We start from the raw sequence: 25,201 nt of genomic DNA on the forward strand, positions 1-25,201 counted from the left end.
GGGGAATCATGGCCTAGCCAACTTGACACACATTTTTGGGGGATGCAATTAAATCCATAACTGGGTCCAAATGGAAGAAGGCTAAACAAAAATAATAATTTGTTGGTGCACGGAATCTAAGGAAGGATTGAACAACTAAGCCACAGGAAAGGCAAGGGTAAAGCTCTCAATACAAATCAGAACAGCAATTCAAATTCCATCAGACTTCCCTTTCCATCACTCATACCTTTGTACGTGTCGACCTTCTTCCCACTAACTACAATCTGGCTTTTTCCCATGGCAGAAAACGTGGCGGCCAACAGATACAGAGCTTTATTGTTGCACCTTCAACTTCTTTGAAGGAGGTTGATCTGGTCTCACAGTTAAAAATTTCAGGGAAGGAAAAATGTGCTCAGCATCATTAGAAAATCCCAAACCAGTTGCTGTCTAGTCAGTTCTGACTCATGGCAAGCCCATGTGTTACAGAGTAGAACTGCTTGCCATAGGGTTTCCAAGGCTGTGACCTTTCAGAAGTAGATCACCAGGCCTTTCTTTCAAGGCACCTCTGCATGGGTTCAAACTGCCAACCTTTAGTTGGTAGCCATGCACTTACCTGTTTGTTCCACCTAGGGACTTGTTGTTGTTGTTGTTAGGTGCCATTGAGTCGGTTGTGATTTACAGCAACCCCTTGTATGACAGAATGAAACACTGCCTCTCATCCTGTGCCATCCTCACAATCGTTGCTATGCTTGAGCCCATTGTTGCAGCCACTGTGTCAATCCATCTTACTGAGGGTCTTCACCTTTTTTGCTGACCCTTTACGTTACCAACCATGGTGTCCTTCTCCAGGGACTAGTCCCTCCTGATAACATGTCCAAAGTATGTGAGACAAGATCTTGCCATCCTCGCTTCCATGCAGCATTCTGGCTGTACTTCTCCCAGACAGACTAGTTTGTTCTTCTGGCAGCCCATGGTATATGCAATATTCTTTGCCAACACCATAAATCAAAAGTGTCAACTCTTCTTCAGTCTTCCTTGTTCATTGTGCAGCTTTCGCATGCATATGAAGCAATTGAAAATACCATGGCTTTAAGTCACCTTAGTCCTCAAAGTGATATCTTTGCTTTTTAATCCTTTAAAGAGGTCTTTTGCAGCCAATTTGTCCAATGCAATGGCGCCTTTTATTCCTTGACTGCTGCTTCCATAGGTGTTGATTGTGGATCCAAGTAAAAGGAAATCCTTGACAGCTTCAATGTTTTCTCCATTTATCATGATGTTGCTTATTGGTCCAGTTGTGAGGATTTTTGTTTTCTTTATGTTGAGGTGTAATCCATACTGAAGGCTGTAGTCTGATTTTCATCAGTAAGTGCTTCAAGTCCTCTTCACTTTCAGCAAGCAAGGTTGTGTCATCTGCATATTGCAGGTTGTTAATGAGTCTCCCTCCAATCCTGATGCTGTGTTCTTCTTTATATATCCAGCTTCTCAGATTATTTACTCAGCATACACAATGAATAAGTATGGTGAAAGGATACAACTCTGATGCATACCTTTCCTGATTTTAAACCACACATTATCCCCTTGTTCTGTTCAAATGACTGCCTCTTGGTCTATGTACAGGCTCTTGGTGAGCACACTTAAGTGTTCTAGAATTCCCATTCTTTGCAATGTTATCCATAATTTGTTATGATCCACACAGTCAAATGCCTTTGCATAGTCAATAAAACACAATTAAGCATGTTTCTGATATTCTCTGCTTTCAGCCAAGATCCTTCTGACATCAGCAATGATACCCCTCGTTCAACATCCTCTTCTGAATGCATCTTGACTTTCTGACAGTTCCCCGTTGATGAACTGCTGCAACTGTTTTTGAATTATCTTCAGTAAAACTTTACTTGCATGTGATATTAATGATATTGCTCAATAATTTCTGCATTCTGTTGGATCACCTTTCTTTGCAGTGGGAACAAATATGGATCTCTTTCAACTGGTTGGCCAGGTACTGTCTTCCAAATTTCTTGGCATAGATGAGTGACCACCTCCAGTACTGCATCCATTTGTTGAAACATCTCAATTGGTGTTCCATCAATTCCTGGAGACTTATTTTTCACCAATGCCTCCAGCGCAGCTTGAACTCCTTCCTTCAGTACCATTGGTTCTTGATCATATGCTACCCCCTGAAATTGTTGAATGTCGACCAATTCTTTTTGGTACAGTGACTCTGTATTCCTTCCATCTTCTGTTGATGCTTCCTGCGTTATTCAATGTTTTCCCCATAGAATCCTTCAAAATTGCAACTCAAGGCTTGAATTTTTTCTTCAGTTTTTTCAGCTTCAGAAATGCTGAACATGTTCTTCCCTTTTGGTTTTCTAACTCCAGGTCTTTGCTCATTTCATTATAATACTTTACTTTGTCTTCTAGAGCTGCTCTTCTTCTGTTCAGCTTTTTTATTTCATCGTTTCTTCCATTCGCTTTAGATATTCTACATTCAAGAGCAAGTTTCAGAGTCTCTTCTGACATCTGTTTTGGTCTTTTCTTTCTTTCCTGTCTTTTTATTGACCTTTTGCTTTCTTCATGTATGAAGTCCTTGATGTTATTCCACAACTGGTCTGGTCTTCAGTCATCAGTGTTTAATGCATCAACTCTGTTCTTGAGATGGTCTCCAAATTCAAGTGGGATATACTCAATGTCCTATTTTGGGTCTCCTGTACTTGTTCTAATTTTCTTCATCTTCAGCTTAAACTTGCATATGAGCAATTGATAGTCTGTTCTGAAGTTGGTTTCTGGCCTAATTGTGACTAATGATCTCAACTCCTTAAGGAAATGCAAATCAAAACCGCAATGAGATGCCACTTCACACCCAACCACTAGAATGGCTATAATAAAAACAATGGACAATAAGAAGTGTTGGTGAAGATATGGAAACTTAGAACCCTCATTCATTGCTGGCGGGATTGTAAAATGGTACAGCTGCTTTGGTAAATAGCTTGGCATTTCCTCAAATTTTTAAACATGGAGTTATCATATGACTCCTAAGAGAAATTAAAACATATATCCACACAAAGCTTGAATGCAAATTTTCATAGTAACATTATTTATAACAGCCAAAAAGTGGAAATAGCCCAAATGTTCATGAGCTGATGAATGAATAAATAAAACATGGTATATCCATAAAATGGAATATTATCCAGCCATAAAAAGGAATGAAGTGCTGATGAATGCTATAACGTGGATGGAACTCAAAAACGTTACACCTGAGTGAAAGAAGCCAGACACAAAAGACTGCATATTATGTAATTCCACTTATGTGATGTGTCCCAAATAGACAAATCCGTAGAGACAGAAAGTGTACCAGTGGTTGCCGAGGGAGGGGGTGGTGAGTGACTGCTAATAGGGAGAAACGAGTTATCTTTTTGGGGTGATGAAAATGTTCTAAAATTAGATTGTGGTGATGGTTGCGCAACTCTGTAAATATACTGAAAACCGTTGAATTGTACACTTCAAATGGATGGTGCGTAAATTATATCCTGATAAAGCTATTAAAAAATAAATTCAGGAAATGAACTCACTGGCCCAGCTTGGGCCGGCTACCCTATGCTGACTAATTAACTGTCACTAGTCGGAGTGGGGGCATAAAGGAAGGTTTGTAAAAATACTGCAGCTCCTCCAGGTAGAGTTTATGTTGTAATGGTGGGGAGGGCCCAGTTCCTAGATGGGGGAGGGTATAAAACAATAGGTGCCCATCACACTGGCTATTTATAGAGAATTTGCAGTTTCCAGACACTGAATTAAGTGCTTCTTCTGAGTAATCTCATTAATTATCTCAACAACCCTGTAAGTTAGGTATATAAAAACCATTTTATAGGTGATGGAGACTCAGACTAAATAACTTGCCCAAGGTCACATAACTGTTGCTGTTGTTAGCTACTGTGGAGTCAGCCCCCAACTCATGGCAACCCCATGCACAATGGAACGAAACACTGCCCGTCCTGCACTGTCCTCATGATTGGCTGTGGACTGAGCTGTTGTGATCCACAGGTCTTTCATTGGCTGATTTTCAGAAGTAGGTCCCCAGGACTTTCTTCCTAGTCTGTCTTAGCCTGGAAGCTTCGCTGAAACCTGTCTGAATGATTGCCTTGCAGGATAGCAACGTGCAAGCCTCCACTGACAGAAAGGTGGTGGCTACGTATGAGGTGCATTGGCTAGGAATTGAACCCAGGTCTCCACACAAAAGGCGAGAATTCTACCACTGAACCATACATAGGTCATTTAACTAGTTACATAGGTCCCATAATTAGTTAGTAGGTAAGGTGGGGCCGGGGTTCAAACCTGGGCGTATCTAACACTATCTCGTCTCTCAATCACTAGGCCATGCTGCCTCCCTCTGGCTTATTACAAGTTGTCAAAAAATCCTGGAACACACCAATGGAGACCTAACTCTAGATTAATCCTTTATTTCATTCACTAAATTATTCTTTCATTAAAGGAGACCCTTTTGACACGATAACCATGACCTTCCTTTGCTGGTATATGACCACTGTTGGTAATTTTTGAGAAGTGCCAAAAGACTGGAGATGGTTGTCCAACCGCTACTAATCATACTGTTATCCACACCACAGTCCTCCAGCTTGTCAAGGAAATAAAGACCTGGGATAAGAACACACCTTGCTAAAATCATGCTGCAGTAGGGTCTGTAGGATTCTTCTGATCCTCCAGCCAGTTAACCCTCTCAAAACAGGAAATAAGGTTAATTTGGCAAGATTTGTGCTTAGTGAACCAATATTGCTTATTTGAGGGGGGGAGGGAGGGAGGGTGGGAAAGGGTTTTTTATTGATTAATCAGTAGATAAGAACTGCTTTAGGTGAAGGGAAAGACAACACTCAATACATGGAAGGTCAGCTCAATTGGACTGGACCAAAACAAAGAAGTTTCCGGGATAAAATGAATGCTTCAAAGGTCAGCGGAGCAAGGGCAGGGGTCTGGGGAAAATGGTTTGCGGGGACTTCTAAGTCAATTGGCAAAATAATTCTATTATGAAAACATTCTGCATCCCACTTTGAAATGTGGCGTCTGGGGTCTTAAACGCTAATAAGCGGCCATCTAAGATGCATCAATTGGTCTCAACCCACCTGGAGCAAAGGAAAATGAAGAACACCAAGGTCACACGACAACTAAGAGCCCAAGAGACAGAAAGGGCCACATGAACCAGAGACCTACATCATCCTGAGACCAGAAGAACTAGTTGGTGCCCGGCCACAATAGATGACTGCCCTGACAGGGAGCACAGCAGAGGACCCCTGAGGGAGCAGGAGATCAGTGGGATACAGACCCCAAATTCTCATAAAAAGACCATACTTAATGGTCTGACTGAGACTAGAGGAATCCCGGCGGCCATGGTCCCCAGACCTTCTGTTGGCACAGGACAGGAACCATCCCCGAAGACAACTCATCAGACATGAAAGGGACTGGTCAGCGGGTGGGAGAGAGACGCTGATGAAGAGTGAGCTAATTATATCAGGTGGACACTTGAGATTCTGTTGGCAACTCTTGTCTGGAGCGGGGATGGAAGGATAGAGAGAGAGGGAAGCCGGCAAAATTGTCACGAAAGGAGAGACTGAAAGGGCTGACTCAAGAGGGGGAGAACAAGTGGGAGTAGGGAGTGAGATGTATGTAAACTTATATGTGACAGACTGATTGGATTTGTAAACGTTCACTTGAAGCTTAATAAAAGTTAATAAAAAAAAAAAACAGAAAACTGAAAAAAAAAAAGAATAACCCTCACCCCATCCTAAACTTCATCCAACCCTAACCTTAACCTTAACCCTAAACCTAAACCTAACCCAAACCCTACCAAAAAAAAAATATATATCAACACAACAGTTTTCCATCTCTAGTCTCTTCATATTTCTGTCCTGCACCATGATTTCCCAAAGGTCTTGGGGCAGTGGTGCTGCAGCCCCATCTGTGCATTCCTCCCATCTGGTATCCCGGGGTGGTATCTGTGTGGGCTTCAATCTGTGTGGGCTTCAAACCCACTGAAGGCAGCAAGGCTCTCCCCTCCCCACCTAGGGCTCCAGATCCTTCTTAAACAGATTGATCCCAGACTTTCCAAAATGAAGCATGTCCTTCTCGGTGGAGAAGGCAGAGGGCACACAGGAGTTGAGTTCTGTTTTCTCTGCCATCTCTTGCCAGCAGAACATATGCCCAGCAGGAGGCATAGCTTTCCTCCTTGTTTTTTCTTCAAACAACCTTCCTGTTGCCCTTACTATTTTTCATTAGCCTCTGTGTCATTGATTCATTTGTGTGCCCCCAAAAATATGTGTTGGAAATCCTAACCCCTATACCTGTAGTTCTAATCCCATTTGGGAACGGGCTTTCTTTGTTATGTTAATGAGACAGTATTAGTGTAGGGTGTGTCTTGAATGAATCTCTTTTGAGATATAAAAGAGCAGATTATGAAAGCAGCAAGTAAGCAGAGATGGAGAAAATACAAGCCTCATGATCACTGAGGAACCTGGGAATCGAAGCTGAAAAGAAGCAAGGACCCTGAAGTCTTCTTAAAAACCAAACAATAGTTTAGATTAACTAGTGTTATGGATTGAATTATGTTCCCCAAAAATATGTGTATCAATTTGGCTAGGTCATGATTCCCACTGTTGTGTGATTGTCCACCATTTTGTCATCTGATGTAATTTTCCTATGTGTTGTAAATCCTGTATCTATGATGTTAATGACATGAATTAGCAGCAGCTATATTGATAAAAAAAAAAAAAATTTTTTATATTGATGAGATCTACAAGATTAGACTGTGTCTTAAGCCAATCTCTTTTGAGATATAAAAAAGAGACAGGAGCAGAGAGACATGGGGACTTCATAACACCAAGAAAGAACAGGAGCACCCATCCTTTGGACCCAGGGTCCCTGCACTGAAAAGCTCCTAGACCAGGGGAAGACTGATGACAAGGACCTTCCACCAGAGCCAACAGAGAAGAGAAAGCCTTCCCCTGGAGCTGACACCCGAAATTTGGACTTGTAGGTTACTAGAATGTGAGAGAATAAATTTCTTTGTTAAAGCCATCCACTTGTGGTATTTCTGTTATAGCAGCACTAGGTAACTAAGACAACTAGGAAAAAATGTCTGCCTTGAGCATTATGCTCTTTTAAGAACTATATGGGATCAAATCAACAACAGCAAAGATTAGACAGGAATCTTAGGGGGCAGTGAGTTAATCTTATTGGGGAAGGAACAACCCAGAAAAGGAGGGTAAGAATGGTTGCACAAGTTGAAGAACGTAATCCATGTCACTGAACCACACGTGTCGAAACTGTTGAATTGGTGTATGTTTTGTTGTGTATATTCTCAACAACAACAGTAGATAAAATTTAAAAATAAAATTTAAAAAAGAGACAAGGACCTTCCCCAGAAAACAGAGAGAGACTTCTCTAAGAGCTGATGACCTGAATTTGGACTTCTAGCCTCCTAAACTGTGAGAAGGTAAACTTCTATTTGTTAAAGCCATCCACCTGTGGTATTTCTATTGTAGCAGCAGGCGATGACCAAGACACTCAATCACCCTGAAACTTAACCTTCCTGTTCTTATACACACCTGCCACGTTTCATTTTCATGCCTGGCCATGCCCACCGTCCATCTCTCAGTTGTATCATCTGAAAATCCCAGTTAACATGATTATCTCCAGGGGTAACCCTCTTTTCTTCATCATTAGGACTCTTTGAACTTCAACAGTCAAATGTGTTTTTAGAGCTTCCCATCGTCAAAGACAATGGTTTCCAGAATACCTGGGTAAAAATAATAGTATTTATTGTCTATAGGGAAGGAGGAAACCCTGGTGGTGTAGTGGTTAAGTGCTACAGCTGCTAACCAAAGGGTCGGCAGTTCGAATCCACCAGGTGCTCCTTGAAAACTCTATGGGGCAGTTCTACTCTGTCCTATAGTGTTGCTATGCGTCAGAATCGACTCGACGGCACTGGTTTTGGTTTTGGGTTTTATAGGGAAGGAGTCTCAGGGTGGTGCAAACAGTTAACATGTTTGGCTGCTAATGAAAACGTTGGAGGTTAGAGTTCACCCAGAGTCTCCTTGGAAGAAGGGCCTGGCAATCTACTTCCAAAAAATCAGCCATTGACACACATGGGGCCGCCATGAGTCAGCATCAACTCGATGGCAACTGGTTTGGTTTTTGATTTATAAAGCTGTATAAGTCCTTTATATACAGTTCTTTTTTCACAATAGGGTTAGGATATACCCACCAGGATATAGGTTACTCTTATTATCTTCATTCTATAAGATAAGGAAGCTGAGACTCAAAGAAGCTAAGCAACGTCCTCCCAAATTCACGGTTATTTTATGGTGGAGCTCCAGAATCCAAGCTCTCAACCACTGCGCTAGAGGCCTCTACTAAACATCACAACAGAGAAGGCAAACCTGGCTGCAAAGCTTCCAGAAAGAGCATCAAAGGCCCTGATGTAGTGGCATGTCTGAGACCGTCTGAGCCAGGACAAGGGGGCCTGCACATTGAAGGAGAAGGAAGGAAGAAGAGGAGGAAGTTCTCAAAACAGGAGCCTGCTTCACAGGGTGTTGAAAGGCTTAAATGAGATCATTCATTCATTCACCAAATATGTGTCCACCATTGGCATAACCTCCACAAAGCCATTTAGGTGTTTAGGAGGTAACAAGCTCATGCTTCTAGAATACCTCACTCCATCCCCTTCCATATCCTCATTGGAGCCCCAGGACACATGAGCTCACTCAGTAGGAGTGACTTGGAGCCTCACCATTTGAGAAGCAACCATCCCTGGTCATCCCAAGCCTGTTTCTGTTCCAGATGCCCAGACTGCACAGAGGCAGAGGAGATGGTGTTTCTGGATTTGGCCAAAGGAGTCCTCACAGCTCTTTGCTTAATAAGGCCTTTAAATTATCTCAATAAGGAAGAGGCTAAACACTTAACCACTGTGGAGAGTGTTTTATTGATTGGAGGAGAGGCTCTGGCCTGCCTGCCTGGGGCTGAGTGGGAGCCAGGCCAACCCAGTCCCAGGGGGCAGCTGCAGGGTGTGAAGTGCTTAAGAGTTTCTCTGAGCTCTGGGGAGCAGCTGGCACTGTCCCAAAGTGGCTTCAGTACTTGAGGGGCTGAGTTTGGGAACTCATGGTCCCCCTCAGAGGCAGTGGGGTTGATGAAAAAAAGATAAAAGCAAAATTTAAAAAATAATAATTTAAAATATAAATATATACCATAGATATATAAAATATTTTAAAATAAGTAAATTTTAAAAGATCAAAGCAAGGGGTGGGTTTTAATCCCAGCTATACCCAATGAAGCAAAAGTGGGCAGTTCACTTAGTGTCTCTGAGCCTCAGTTCCTGCATCTGTGCAATGGGGAGAAGAAGACATAGCTCACAGGGTTCATGGCACTTGCATGAGGTAAAGGTATAAAAGTACCTTGGAAATTGTAAATCTCCACATGAAGACAAGGTGGATTAGTTATTTATTATTTTTATCATAAATGAGATCATGCATTGTTCTTTTGCTTGAAACTCATCCAAGGTTCCTTGTTGCATTTGGGATAAAATTCATTCTGTTCACCTTGGCACACTAGTCCCTTCATGATCTGGCCCCTGCCTACTTCCTCAGCCTCCTTTCTATAACTTTGCCCCACCCTCACTGTGCTGCAGCCACCCTGGTCCTTTTTGACAGTTCCTAGAACAGGCCAAGCTCCTTCCTACCTCAGGGCCTCTGTATTTTCTGTCCTCTCTACCTGGAATACTCTTCCCCAGGTGTTTTGTATGGCTGGGTCTTTTACCTTCAGTTCTCAACTTAAATGCTGCCTCCTTGGGGAGGTCTTTCCTAACCATACTTCCCCAGTTGGGCACAGCAGCTGTCTATTCTCATCATAGAAATAACCACAAACCACAAATCTTTTTAGGTATTCATTTACTTGTTTATAGTCTCCCCTTGGTAGAATATGGGCTCCATGAACATGAGGACCTTGTCTGTTTTGTTCACTCCCAGGTCTGTATCTCAGGACCTGGCACAGATTAGGTGCTCTAAACAGTTGTTGAAAGAACAAATGAATGAGTGAGTGAGTGAATAATAGGTGAATATTTGGCAGGGAAGCCTGGCTTGTTTCACAGATGGCCCCTTTCTTCCTCTTACCCGGATATTTTCTCTCTCTCTCTCTCCCTGTCTCAGATATGGAGACATGGTGCCCAAGACGATTGCTGGAAAGATCTTCGGCTCCATCTGCTCCCTGAGTGGCGTCCTGGTCATCGCCCTGCCGGTCCCTGTGATTGTTTCCAACTTCAGCCGGATTTACCACCAGAATCAGAGAGCTGACAAACGCAGGGCACAAAAGGTAAGACTCGGACTCAGGCATGGAGCAATATAAGGGTCAGAGGGGCAGCACCAGAGAGGGGCCTGGACCTTCCCCATTTGTGCCTGAGAAAAGTCAGGTGGCCAGGGCTGGAGTTCCTCAGAGAGTCGCTGCTGAGACGGCCCCCCCTCCGGCTTTGGGAAGTAAAACAACTTCATGCCAACTTCAACCAACCAGCATCCTGCATTCCAGCCCCAGTTAGTTGCAAAATGCAATAACTCCTCAATTATCCACAGGCTGATTGTCTCCCTTTTGGATATTCTATGGCAATTTCCTTGACCCCTGGCTCCCCCTCCACTCTCAGCCACCACCAATCAGCAGCCTCTTGGACTCGTCCTCCCAGCCAAGAGTTTGGGGAGATCATAATTTCTTCTCACTATCCTACAATAGCCTATACAAAGCATAGCGACAAAAATAAATTTGCTGAAAAGAAAAATGGATACTCTGAAAAGAGAACATGCTGAGGCCACTGAGCTCAGGGACGGACAGCACCACAGGCGTGAGTAACCTCCGGGGCATCACTGGGTTAAGGCACAGAGCTACAACTGACGATCAGGAGAATAACCACCATGCACTGCTTACAGAGGCAGGAAAGGGTGGAATACATTTTGCCCACAAAATGGGGGAAAATGGCTGAAGGCTTTGGTGCTTGGAAAGACGCCTCCTTCCCTGACTAACCCTCAAACTTCTTTCTATCTGGAACAACTGGTCCACTCCACTGGCTTTCATTCACCCCACATTTTTAAGGTTCTTTAAAAAACAAAAAAAACCTGTTGCCATCAAACCAATTCCAACTCATGACAACGCCATGTGTTAGGGAGTAGAAGTGCTCCATAGGGTTTTCTTAACTGTAGTCTTTTTTTTTTTTTTAATTTCAAAGATTTTTAATTGTATCCCTTCCCTTCAACAAATCATCAGTCATTTATGACATGAAGCCATTGGTCAAGATCACACAGTCCTTGACTTATAACATTGTTTTTTTTTTTTTTTTTAATTGTACTTTAGATAAAGGTTTACAGAACAAACTAGCTTCTCATTAAACAGTTACTACACATTTTGTTTTATGACATTGGTTAACAACCCCACGACATGTCAACACTCTCCTTTCTCAACCTTGGGTTCCCTATTTGGGCTGTAGTCTTTAAGGAGCAGATCTCCAGGCCTTTCTCCCATGGCACCTCTGGGTAGATTCAAACCACAGTTTTGGTAGCAGTCCAGCGCAAACCATTTACACCACTAAGGGGCCAGTAAAGATTCTTAGGTGGTGACTTTTACTAAGATTCCAACTAGGAAGGGCAGGACTGAAATATGGTACCCCGCCGGCAGGATCTCATGCATGGTGACCCTCCATCCCTCCATCCCAAACTCCAGGGGTTGCGGTCAGAGCCTTTCTGGGCACAATGGACAGGGAGGGACTTCCTTGAAATATTGGCTTAGAGAGGCCTGGAATTTGGACTCCTTATTTTATTCTTTCATTCATTCATTCAGTCCACAAACACTTCCTGAGTACCTGCTCTGTGTCAAGCACAATCACTGCAGCTGGGTTATTTCCCTGCCACGTGATCTGTGCCATTCACCTCCCACTTGCAGTGATAATGTCCAAGTGTCAGAGGAATCCGGAATTTCAGAACAGGCCTGTGTATGCTGACTGAAACCTGAAAACTAGCTCCAACGTGTAGGAGCAGAGAATTCCAGTTTGTTCCAGCATATCCCATTTTGTGTGCCTTCGTGGTCACCTCCTCTGGGCCCTTCTACCTCTCTCTGCCTGTGCTGAAATACATTTTTACTTCTCTTTACCTGGGTCTGTAACGTCAGCAGCCTTCCTTAAGCTTCCTCTCCTGGCGCCCTGCTGTCCTCTCCATCCCTTCCAGCACCTATTTCCTACCCCTTCACCCAAGGTCAGGGTTTCCCCACCCCCAGCCCCTGCCAGCCATCCCAGAAACAGACGTCTTATGTCTTTCCCAGTTCAAGTCAGCTGGCAAATCTGAACAATATCTAAGTTCCTCATACACTCCTAAACAAAGGGGCAGAGACAAACTGAGGTCTCCTTTTCCAATCAAGGAGCCTGAGGCTCTGAAAAACTAGGAATTCTGTAGCAAACCTACCCACCAAGGCTAGGGCTGACTTACAGGTTTTGGCTGAGCAGGTGAAGTTTTTTTTTTTTTTTTTTTCTTGTACTTTAGATGAAGGTTTACAGAACAAACTAGTTTCTCATCAAACAATTAGTACACACATTGTTGTAAGACTTTGATTAACAACTCCACAGCATGTCAACACTCTCCCTTCTCATCCCTGGGTTCCCTGTTACCAGCTTTCCTGTTCCCTCCTACATTCCAGTCCCCGCCCCAGGGCTGGTGTGCCCCTTTAGTCCTGTTTTGTTCCATGGACCTGTTTAATCCTTGGCTGAAGGGTGAACCTCAGGAGCGGCCTCATTACGGAGCTGAAAGGGTGTCCGGGGGCCATACTCTCTGAGTTTCTCCAGTCTATGTTAGGCCAGCAAGTCTGGTCTTTCTTTTTGAGTTAGAGTTTTGTTCTACATTTTTTTCCAATTCTGTCTCAGACCTTCTATTGTGATCCCTGTCAGAGTAGTCAGTGGTGGTAGCCGGGCAGCATCTAGTTGTATTGGACTCAGTCTGGTGGAGGCCGTGGTAGATGTGGTCCATTAGTCCTTTGGACTAATCTTTTCCTTGTGTCTTTAGTTTTCTTCATTCTTCCTTCGAGCAGGTGAAGTTTAAAGGAATCCTCAGCCTGGCACACTAGCCCACGGCTATGTCTACACGGGTAACAGCCCCACTCAAACTGTGCTCTAGGGAGCTTCTCCAGTGACCTTCTCTCCATACCCACACCTTTACCTACTTCCCGGGGCATTTCATCTGCTGTCTTTTTGCCCCCACAAAGAACAGAACGGTGGGAATTTCCCTCTGGATTTTATAAAGCTCATGCTGTGCGATTAAAATCCAGAAGGTATAAGATTTGGCTTATTCCTTCCTCTAGCAGTTAAGATGGGTCTCCCCTGCTCCTGGCTCCTCCTCCCTTTCCCTCTTCTCTCTCCCTTTGAGAGCAGAGTAAATATTTACAGTGTTTTCACCGAGCCTGGCTACTGTCTGTCCTCAAGGTTGCTCAGCTCTGTCTCCTTCACCTTGAGCTTCTTGTGAGAGGAAGCAAAGGACACTGCCTGTTTCCAGCACCAAGCCTGTCACCAGGAGCCAAGGCAGGCAGGCCCAGGGGACTTGGCGAGGAGTGGAGATGGGGTGGGCAGGAGGTCAGGGAAGCTAATGAGGCTTCTCAGCCCAGACCAGACCCTTAGGATATATAACAGCCACAAAGGTCGGCTCCAGCCCACTTGTCTGGGGTGTGAAGGAAAGGCTCAAGAAGAAGATCGTGCCATTCTCCTCTTTCCATCATGACTGGTTTGCTTGGAATTGTTACTGGGATGACTCCACAATGCTTTGCTTCTTCTCTGAGCCAGGCGAATTGGGGTTATAGCAGTGGAGTGGTCTAGCAGTGGACAGAGAGAGGGTAACATACCAGAGTGGGGAATTCCACCCCCATCTCTGGTTCTGATGCCTGTCCTTTGTGTGTGTGTGTGTGCGCGCGCATGTGTGTGTGTGTTCTAAAATACATGCAAAAAATTGCCATTTTTAGATGTACAATTCAGTGGCATTAATTACATTCACTGTTTTGTGCAATCATCACCACTATTTTATTTCTAAAAGTTTTTCATCATCTCAAATAGAAACTCAGCACCCCATCAGCAGTAACTCCCCATTCCCTCTGCCCCCAGCCCCTGGTAATCACTAACAATCTTTTGTCTCTGTGCATTTACCTGTTTTATGTATTTCATATAAGTGAGATCATGTAATATTTGTCTATCTGTGTCGACTTATTTCACTCAGCAGGATGATTTCAAGGTTCATGCCTGTCATCACATGTATCAGAACTTCAGTTCCCTTTATGGCTTACTAATATTCCCATGTATTTTTTTTAATGGTAATTTTTATTGTCTTAATTGTAGATTCACTTGTTGTAAAAAAAAATAGTACAGAGGGATCATTGTATACTTTGTCCAGATTCCCCAATGGTAACATTTTATAAAACTATAGTACAATGTCAAAACTAAGATGCTGATATGGATACAACCCACCAATTGTTTGTGTGTGTGTATGAGTGTGTGAGTGTGTATTAAGTTTTACCATATGTGTAGGTAGGTTCATGCACCTACCACCACAGTCAAGACACTGAACAACAAGAATCCCTCTTGTTGCACTTTTATAACCACACCCTGCAACCTCCGCTCCATCTCTAATCCCTAGAACCACTTCTCTGTCCTCCATTTATAAAATGTGTTCACTTCAAAAATGTTATGTAAATGGAATCATATGTAACCTTTGGAGACTGGCTTTTTCACTCAGCGTAATTCCTGGAGATCCGAAGTGTTGAGTCTATCAATAGCTAGTTCTTTTTTATGGGCGAGTAGGAACTCCGCAGTATGGATATACCACAGTTTAACCATTCACCTGTCAAAGAACGTTTGGGGTGATTCGAGTTTTGGGGTTTTTACGATAAAGCTTCTGTAAGAATTCATGTATAAGTTTTTGTGTGAACATAAGTCATTTCTCTGGGATAAATGCCCCAGAGTACAATTGCTTATGTTCTCTTTTGGCCTTCCCAATTCTCCCTCTTTCTCTTTATTTTGCCTCTCCCAGAGAAAGACGTGTAGATACTCACGGCCAAAGGGCACTTGCCAGCCAACAGCCAGGAAGTGCTAATTGTGAAGGACTTCTCAGGGACTGGTAGAATTATGGTCTCCAGCATTGACTGTACCTGGAACTAGGCCCAGAGTGCGGCATTCTCCTTCCAGACCTCTCCTCTGGCCCTGCAGTCTCCACACCTGTTGAAAATGCAGGTTCCTGGGCTTCATTCAAGTTCAAAAACTAGCCTGACTGGAGTTGAATTCAAGAAAGTAGGAGGAGGAGGTTATGGAAGTAGCATCGGCCTAAAAGCTGGAAGGCCTTAGTTCAAGTCTTCCTCGTCCACTACCTTACCCTCAATAAGTCACCTCCCCCCATGTCCTCCATTTTCTTGTCCTTAAAAAAGCCTAGATGATCTCAACACTCTCTTTTAACTGTCACGCTGTCCTTATAGCCGTGGAAGACATTGAAGCTGACCAGTCCACACAAGGACTGAGCCTATTATAAATAGATAGCTACCATCCAGTCAACTCCAACTCATGGCAACCCTACATACAACAGAATGAAACGTTACCCAGTCCAACACCATCCTCACGACTGCCAGCGTGTTTGAGTTCATTGTTGCCGCTGTTGTGCCAATCCATCTCACCGAGGGCCTCCCTTACCCTCATTGGCCCTCTATTTTACCACACATGATGTCTTCCTCTAGCTACTGATCCTTCCTAATGATGTATCCAAAGCAGTGAGGTGGACAGTGTTCTGTTGTGATCCATAAGGTTTTCACTGGCTAGTTTTCAGAAGTAGGTCACCAGGCCTTTCCTTCTAGTCTGTCTTAGTCTGGAAGCTCCACCGAAACCTGTGCACCAGGGGTGATCCTGCCGGTATCTGAAATACCAGTGGCATAGCTTCCAACATCACAGAAACATAAAAGCCACCACAGTACAACAAACTGACAGATGGGTGGTGGATTGAGCCCATTACAATGGCTTTATGAACATAGATTTCTAACCAACTGTGTATGATCATCTTCCTTCCTCAGCCATCACAGACTTTTCTCGAGTACCTACTCAGTGCAAAGCCCTGTGCTAGTCTCTGCCCCTCCAGCACTCAAAATCAAGCCAAAGATCCTGATGTATAAGCCACAGTCCCTGCCCCTCCGGAGCTCAAAGCCAAGCCAGAGAGCCCTTTCAAACTTCCTCTGCTGGGTATAGCTCTGTAAATACATTGCAAACCCCTTTATCCTGTGGGGGAGATGATTAAACGATCTAGTGCATTTGATATGACAATCAGTTGCTTTAATAGAGCCCAGGGTAAGATAAGATTAAAAGAAGTGCCACAAAGGAGAACAGGAGAATCTTTCATCTCTAGAAAGTAATGAAGACAGACCCCAGATACAAAAAAGGTCTGGCTCTAAGTGGTGCGATCAAATTATATAAGGCTATAATGAGCTTGACACAATTGAATTTCCATGTGCAGCTCTCAACACCCAGTGCTCACCCAAAGCAATAACAGCCACATCCTCCAATGATGAGCAACTTGCTTAAATGTAAACATTTAGCTGAGAGGAGGGCAAGAGCAGGATTCCTAGGGAGGAGAGTTGACCTGAATCCTGAATGAATGTTCTTTGCTCAGAGAGAAGAATGGTAGGGGCTGATTAGCCTCCTTTCTCTCCCTAGTTCCCCCTTTCAATTCTCTCCATCTGGAGGAATATCCTTCCTTGGATTTATGGGCAGATCTTCCAGGCTGTGGTCCTAGGCTTCTTCTCCATATTTGGCAGGCAGGGAAAGGAAGAGCATTGGCCAAGGAGACCCTGGCCAATGGGGGACTTCCCAGGAAATAAGAAACACAGTGTGTCCCTGGTGCTTCTGAAAACAGCCTGGCTTCATTTTAATAGATAAACCAGAGCAGCAAGACGCTTGAAGAGACACTGCCCATGTTGGGGTCAAGGTGATAAGAGATAGAAATTGCATAGCCAAAAAGATGGAAACAACCTAGATGCCCATCAACAGATGAATGGATAAGCAAACTATGGTACACACAATGGAGTATTAAGCAACAATAAAGGACAACGATGAATCTGTGAAGCATCTCATAACATGGATGCATCTGGACGGCATTATGCTGAGTGAAATAAGTCAATCACAAAAAGACAAATATTGTATGTGACCGCTACTATAAAAACTCATGAAAAGGTTTACACACAAAAAGAAATCATTTTTGATGGTTATGAGGGACGGGAGGGGTGGGGATGGAAAACCACTAAATAGACAATAGATAAGTGGTAACTTTGGTGAAGGTTAAGACAGTATACAATGTTGGGGAAGGCAGCACAACTTGTACAAGGCAAGGTCATGGAAGCTCCATAGACACATCCAAACTCCCTGAGGCACCTAATTGCTGGGCTGAGGGCTGTGGGGGGACCATGGTCTCAGGGAACATCTAGCTCAGTTGGCATAACATAGTTTATAAAGAAGGTGTTCTATGCTCTACTTTGGCAAGTAGCATCTGGGGTCTTAAGAGCCATCTAAGATACAACACTGGTCTCACCCCTTCGGGAGCAAGGGAGAATGAAGAAAACTAAAGATACAAGGGAAAGATTAGTCCAAAGGTCTAATAGACCACATCTACCACAGCTTCTACCAGACTGAGTCCAGTACAACTAGATGGTTCCTGGCTACCTCCACCGACTGCTCTGACGGGGATCACCATAGAGGTCCCAAACAGACAGAGCTGGAGGAAAATATAGAACAAAATTCTAACTCACAAAAAAAAAGACCAGACTTAACTAGTCTGACAGACTGGAGAAACCCTGAGAGTATGGCCCCCAGACACCCTTTTAGCTCGGTATTGAAGTCACTCCTGAGGTTCGCCCTTCAGCCAAAGGTTAGAGAGGCCCGTAAAACAAAACAAGACTAAAGGGGCACACCAGTCCAGGGGCAAGGACTAGAAGGCAGGAGGAAACAGGAAAGCTGGTAAAAGGGAACCCAAGGTCGAGAAGGGAGAGTGCTGACATGTTGTGGAGTTGTTAACCAATGTCTTAAAACAATACATGTACTAACTGTTTAATGAAAAACTAGTTTGTTCTGTAAACCTTCATCTAAAGTACAACCAAAAAAAAATAAAAATTGTAGCAATTGTCCAAGAACTACTCTCCCGTTCAGAGTCCATGCTGGAGCCTCTGCACCAGGATGGCTCTATGAGTCCAGGTAGGCTCTTCTGTTTCTGGAAGCAAGAGCCTGGAACTGTGTCTAGGCCTCTAAAGCCCAAACCCCAAGCTCACTTTTTAAACCAGCAGGTCCCCTCTTCCCAGTCCTTTCTCCATTTCTCCCAAAGTCCCCTTCCTCTTAGCCCTGGTCCTTTGGCTGTGCTGCTGTCATGGTTACCCAGATTACGGTCATTAGGAAGGGACAGCAGCCAGCATGTGCAGTATGGCCAGCCTGTCTACTGCCTCTGCAAGCAGGTTACCAGGCAGCCCTCCTCAGGAGACCATCTCTGTGAAAGGCTGCCTTCTCTGGAGCTGTCCAAGTTAAACTGAATTGTATGGAGATGTCTTCCATCCATCCCTCTCACACACACACATCAGGTCACCTTGTCATATGCGCTCATTCCCACAGCCAAGCATGACAAAATAGGCATGTATTGACACATCCATGCATGAATCCACACCCAAAGACAGACATGCCATTGTAAATTCATTTAATAATTTTAAAAATATCTGAGGACCTAAGGAGCCCTTGAGTGGCACTAATGGTTAAGTACTCGACTACTAGCTGAAAGATTGGCAGTACAAACCCACCCAGAGGCACTGGAAATACAGGCCTGGCAACCTGCTTTGGAACAGTCACAGCTTTGAAAACCCTATGGGGTGTAGGTCCACTCTGCACATGTGGGGTCGCCATGAGTTGGAATTGACTTGAGGACAACTAACAACAATAACACTAGGTACTAGGCACTGGGGTTACATCAGTAAACAAAACAAAAACTCCTACCCTTAAGGGGCTTACATTCTAGTGGCGGAGAGAGATAGCAGCAAGATAAATCAATAGAACATACACTACTTTCATGATAAGTGCTGAGGAGAAAAAAGAAAGCAGGGAGGGAGTGACGCAGTGTTGAAGGGCAGGAATACACACTCCTTGCTTTTCTCATTAGTAATTAATATGTGGGCACCAGCTGTATGCAGGGGCCTGCACTGGACAGTGGGGGAGAAGCAGGAGAGCTATAACATACAATCCTTTGAGGAGCTTGCAGTCTACTTAGAGATAAGACATACTCCAATGAGAATAGCACAAGGCACTGTGAGATGCTGACTGTATAAAGGTCATGTGACTTTGGGGAGGAGGGAAGACTTGGGTGAGTGGTATTTCTCCTGCCAGAATCACACCCCAGCTGGAGAGATGAATGGAAACGCCTAGGAGCTCTGACCATGACCCATTTACACAAAGAGGAACGTTTCTCAGACCCAACCTGGGTCTACAACCAAAGACCCATGAGGCTGGGAAGAAGCAGCCCGCTGCCCTTCATCAGACACTGCCTGGGAACCCATCCCCACAGGGGCAGCCCACTCTTACTGGCTTTTTGCATCTCAGTCTCCCTCACTCTTGTTGTCTCTGCCAATCACAGAAGGCCCGCCTCGCCAGGATCCGTGTGGCCAAAACAGGCAGCTCCAATGCTTACCTGCACAGCAAGCGCAACGGGCTCCTCAACGAGGCCCTGGAGCTGATGGTAAGTGCCTAGACAGCCTGGGCTGGGGGAGAAGGGTGGGGAGATGGGCTCTTTCCCTCTTTCCTGGGGCACCAGCACTCCTGCCCCCAAGCCCCAATTTGAACCCTGAGAAAGCCATGTTACCAAACTTTCCAAACATACCTCTTCCATAGATTTATCACTGCTACTGCTAATCCAGTTTTATACCAAGGGCCCCAGTTCACAGGGCTAGTATGTCTATGCTGACCCTGAATTTTGGTTCACCCTGACTTTTCTGGTGCCTTCCTACCTTCTGTGAAGGGATGAAGGAGCCAGAGAGGGAAGGAGCCACTCTCCTGATACTCAGAGGCTCTCCTTTTCTTCCTAGGGCACCCCGGAGGAGGAGCACATGGGCAAGACCACCTCACTCATCGAGAGCCAGCACCACCACCTGCTGCATTGCCTGGAAAAAACCACTGTGAGTCCCAGCCCATCACCACTTCCCTTCTCACCCCTGACCCCTGGCCCCTTTCTGAGGTTGTACTCACATATCCTCACCCTGGGCCCAAGCTCCAGAAGTCAAAGAAACCTGTCTCCTCCGGATCCAAAGTGTAGCGGTGAGGTCTCTCTATCAACTCTCAGGAGGGTGACCCAAGAAGTGGGGTGAGGTCATCGGGGTGGGGAGGGTAACCCTGTCCTGCAGCAGCATGGAGGAGGTCATTACCCCTAGCTTTCTACACATACCCCACACCAGTGCCCACAGCCCCTGTCCTAGTTACTGAGGACTAATGACTCTTTCTATTGGTTTCTCAGTTCTGAAGGGCATCGCCCTTCAAAACTAGGGCTGAACTTGTACCAGAGAGATACAGGACAGTAGAGAAGAGCATTCATTTTTGCCCCACCCCTGGTGCTCAGCTGATGCAATCTGTGGGTCCGTTTTGGAGCAGGAAACAGTAGATTAAGGAGGCATTGCATCTATTTCTCTAGCCAGAGATTTTATCAGTACCATCCCCTGCCAATCATCCTGCAAATCCCAGGGAGTTCAGATACTGAAAGGCTGATTGTTAAATAGAGTCATGGTTTAGGTGCCATGGCTGGAATGTGGAATGATGCTTGTGCCTCACCAACAGACATGAAAGGAAGGGCAGTGGGGCTAACCCTGGACCCTTGGCAAAAAGTGCTGGGAATAGCAGGGAGGGAGAAGTTAGGGTGGACAAGCCAAAGAGCAACAAAGTGAAATCCTTCCCAGTTCCTGTTAGAACTCCCTCCCTCAAGAGCCTATAGTCAGGGCTCAGCACACTAGGAAAGGAATTTTCTAACTCCAAATGTTTTATATCTTTGCCTCCCAGATGTGGGATGAATAGATGTTAAATGACTCTTAACCTGAGCCAAATGTGGACACTGTGGGTGGCAGTTGAGTGAAATGAAGACTTCAGAATGGAAAGGTTCTCTGAAAGCCCTAGTTTCCAGAATTTATCCAGTACTGCTTAGCTTTAAGAACCATGAATGCATATCTATAACTTATTTCAAGGACTTAGAGAAGTGCCAAAGGGATAGGCCCAGACCCAACTGCCCTTTCCAAGTTGCATGCTGGGTGGAATGTGCAAATCTAAAGATATGTGAAAATATTTGGGTTGAGGAGCTGGAATGTTGGCATTGAAGAGATGAGGTTCTGGAATTGAGGAACGGAATGCTGTCACTGAGGGGTGGAATGCTGAATTTAAGGGGAAGAATGTTGGATTGTGGGTTGGGATATTGGGATTAAAAAGATGGAATGCTAGATTTTAGAAAAGGAATGTTGAACTCAAGAGGTGGAATGTTGGGATAGAAGAGGCAGAATTTGGGGATGGAAGGAATGGAATGTTGGGTTTGAGCAGGGTTATGTTAGAGCCAAGGGGTAGAATGCTGGAACTAAAGAGGCAGAATGCTGGGGGTAAGGGATGGAATGTTGGACTCAAAGGGTGGAATGCTGGGATTGAGAGAGTGAATGTCAGAAATGAGCTTGGGAATGCTGGAATGTACAATCAATGGTGTTTTTATCTTCTATTGGCATGTTGTCCTGTAGGGGTTGTCCTATCTTGTGGATGATCCCCTGTTATCTGTACGAACCTCAACCATCAAGGTATAACTTTTTAAAAATTCACTTGATGTTTTTTCTCTCTGATTCTTCTCAGTCTGTGGGTTCTTCTCTTTTACTCCCTGGTCTAGTTCTGTGCATGTGCTGTTCATTCTTCTGGGGCTTACCCTACCTCTGCTGCCACACCCAGCACCAGCTCAGGCTTCCAGTTCCCTGTGCTCAATTACCCAACTGCCTTTCCAATGGCCTCTTTGGACTTCCCCAGGGGCTTGGAGGGGTGGTAGAAGACGGCACCAATGTAGGTACCTTGCAAGGGTCCATGTGCCACAATCTGTCTATTCCACTTTCCCAGCTCCATGGGGACTCCTGGGGTTGGCTCTCAGGGCTGGTCTCTCTCTGAACTCTGTTCTCATGCTACTTCTCTGCAGACTTCTCCTCACTCTGGCAGCCTTGGCCAGGCCACTAATGCCCTTAGGGTTTTAGTCACCTTGGCCAGTCATGTTTTAGTTATTCCAGGTTCAACTATACCCCATCCTGAACGGCCTCCAATCAGGAGACTGTTGGCATTTCCTCCTCATGCTTACACTTGACTTTGGGAATCCTGTGCCTCCAGGTATATTAAGGATCCAAAACCAAAACCAAACCAAACCCACTGCCATCGAGTCGATTCCGACTCATAGCAACCCCATAGGACAGAGTAGAACTGCCCAATAGAGCTTCCAAGGAGCGCCTGGTGGATTCGAACTGCTGACCTCTTGGTTAGCAGCTGTCGCACTTAACCACTATGCCACCAGGGTTTCCATTAAGGATCCATGTCCCATAAGCAGGATAAAAAATTAAATCATATCCCTGACAGTTTGACCCCATTGGCTATCAAGAGCAATGCTCTCCCAATTGTATAAATAATCTAGGGCCTTTAAAAGCTTATGTCTCACTTTTACCCAAGATTCATAAGAATCTCACCCCTTATATCCAGAAAAGACAACCTAGCATACCCACCACTCGTAGTAAGTGACTCCTTACCTGTCACTCCTAGTAGGCTTCATGCAGATTAAAAGTAAAGTCCTCACTTCAAGCTCTCATGATTCCCTAAATCCCTCCATGTCTTCTGCTTACCTTCAGCTCAAAGCTTTGGATGGGGTGTGGGTCACATCATGATTTAACAAGGGCAGTCCCCATCTTTCAATCTGATGGCCAGGGCTGCCAAGATGATTCTCCTTCTTTCTCATCTGATGCCTACGGGCTCGCACCCCTCCTGAATGTTTATCTGTGCTCCAGGCAGCTGGGAGCCCTTCCTTCAAGGCTCAGGACAGAGATAGGTAGCCATACAGAGTGGGGGCTCACCTCCCTACCTCCTTTTTCTACGTCTCCTCCTTCTGCCTCCCACAGAACCATGAGTTTATTGATGAGCAGATGTTTGAGCAGAACTGCATGGAGAGCTCAATGCAGAACTACCCATCCACAAGAAGCCCTTCACTATCCAGCCATCCAGGCCTCACGACCACCTGCTGCTCCCGCCGTAGTAAGAAGACCACACACCTGCCCAATTCCAACCTACCAGCCACCCGCCTGCGCAGCATGCAAGAGCTCAGCACGATCCACATCCAGGGCAGCGAGCAGCCATCCCTCACCACAAGGTGGGTGGCTCCCATCCCTGTCACCCTCCCTCACCACCAGGTAGGTGGCTCCCATCCCCGTCATCCTCCCTCACCACCAGGTGGGTGGCTCCCGTCTCCATCATCCCCAAAGGCTTGAGTCATTCTAGTCATGGAATTAGCAATCTGAATTAGAAGAACCTTGGGGGTCCTTTAGCCTCCCCTTATCTAAAAAAAAAAAAAAAAAAAATTTTTTTTTTTTTTTAATCTAATATGTGAACTTCCTCTACCTGCCTCTCCCCCGCCCCCCCTCCTCCTTCTCATCCTTGCAGGCTAACCCTGTGTTTGCTGTTGGAGGATACTATAGTAGGTTTAGTCAGAATGTGGGCTTACACACAAGGGGGAAAAAAACCTCAAAAAAAAAATTTAAAAATTACCTGCCTAGTGCAAAGAATGGTCTGCCATTTTCTCAAGGAAACAGTTTTCACAATTTTATTACACAGGGCTTATCCCTGGCAGATTTTGAAGCCCAGGCTGACTTCTCCCTCCCTCCTACTACCTCCAGTGAGTTGCAGGGAATTCAGGGAAAGCAAAAGTCAAATGCCACAAAAGATAGATAAATAAGCCATTAGGGCGGGAGGGGGATGTGTATGCCGAATTCCATGACTTTGCAATTGTTGGTAATTTAGGAATGATAATTAGAACGGATAATTACAAGCTGATTACCAAAGACAGAGGTAGAGGGACACCAAAAATTTGTCCTAGTTACTCTGAGCAAGAAATGTATGGGGCCAAGGACGCTTGGGGAGGCTCGCAGCAGGGACCAGTACCAATTCATTCTTTTCTATCCCAGTCGCTCCAGCCTTAATTTGAAAGCAGATGACGGACTGAGACCAAACTGCAAAACGTCCCAGATCACCACAGCCATCATCAGCATCCCCACCCCTCCAGCACTAACCCCTGAGGTGGAAAGTCGGCCCCCCCCTGCCAGCCCAGGCCCTAACACGAACATTCCCTCCATAGCCAGCAACGTCGTCAAGGTCTCCGCCTTGTAAAGCCACTGGACAGAGGGCCAGAGAGAGTAGTGGGGAGCGAAGGGGGCTGGCATGTTGGTGGGTGGCCACTGGGACCACTCCCCCCCTTTCCCCACTATTTCTGCCTGCCCCACTGCACCCCTAGCACTGAAACTTGTGCCTGGAAAGAAAAAGAGGCAGCAAAGGGACACCCGAGGTTCACCGCTGCTACATGGACAGAGCCCTGGTACTGGATCTCACTGGGTCTGGAGGAAGGGAGGGCGGGTGGGGGGCAGAGGATAGGGTAGTGGGGGCATAGGCTGCGTTCCAGGACAGTCCTGGAGGTAGGCGCCTCAGACCAAATAACAATTGTTTCTGGAGACCCCAGTGAGGAAAATGCAAGACCAAGAGCAGCACAGAGGCCGAGTTGTCACATGCAAAAGAGGAAGAAAATATAACACTGTGTATTTAAGCACCTTTTTCAAGGCTCTTAATGGATAATATTTATTCATGGGAAAAGGTGGAAAACAAAAACACCAACGGAGTTTTGTGAAATGTTTTTCTCCATGGACCCAACACCTTTGAACCAAAACAATGCGTTTTGTGATGGATTTTGTTTTGTTTTGTTTTGCTCCTTTTATAGCAAAGCTTTTAGGCTAAGAAGTCAGTAATTGCTGAGTTCTCTCTCCATTCCCCCAGGTGGGTGAGGTCAACTGAGCCTGGGCCCCCACAGCCCAGCTGACCTGCACAGAGCTGCCCACTGACTACCCAGCAACCCTTACC

The 25,201-nt window shown here is 45.2% G+C and overlaps 1 protein-coding gene across 2 annotated transcripts in view; it reads left to right on the forward strand.

Moving 5' to 3' along the window:
* KCND3 (potassium voltage-gated channel subfamily D member 3) overlaps positions 1 to 24,585 on the forward strand; it is a 274,340-nt gene extending 249,755 nt beyond the window's left edge. Inside the window, exons 2-7 of one of the 2 annotated variants that reach the window (XM_049880068.1) lie at positions 10,179 to 10,341; positions 19,674 to 19,775; positions 20,122 to 20,211; positions 21,799 to 21,855; positions 23,200 to 23,447; positions 24,259 to 24,585. In XM_049880068.1, coding sequence (XP_049736025.1) covers positions 10,179 to 10,341; positions 19,674 to 19,775; positions 20,122 to 20,211; positions 21,799 to 21,855; positions 23,200 to 23,447; positions 24,259 to 24,460 — 862 coding nt within the window. In that variant the 3' untranslated portion in view covers positions 24,461 to 24,585. The remainder of the gene's footprint in view (positions 1 to 10,178; positions 10,342 to 19,673; positions 19,776 to 20,121; positions 20,212 to 21,798; positions 21,856 to 23,199; positions 23,448 to 24,258) is intronic. The other variant, XM_049880069.1, reaches the window with a different exon arrangement.
* Positions 24,586 to 25,201: the final 616 nt, after the last annotated feature.

Source organism: Elephas maximus, chromosome 3, assembly GCF_024166365.1.
Source record: "Elephas maximus indicus isolate mEleMax1 chromosome 3, mEleMax1 primary haplotype, whole genome shotgun sequence".
NCBI classification, from domain to species: domain Eukaryota; kingdom Metazoa; phylum Chordata; class Mammalia; order Proboscidea; family Elephantidae; genus Elephas; species Elephas maximus.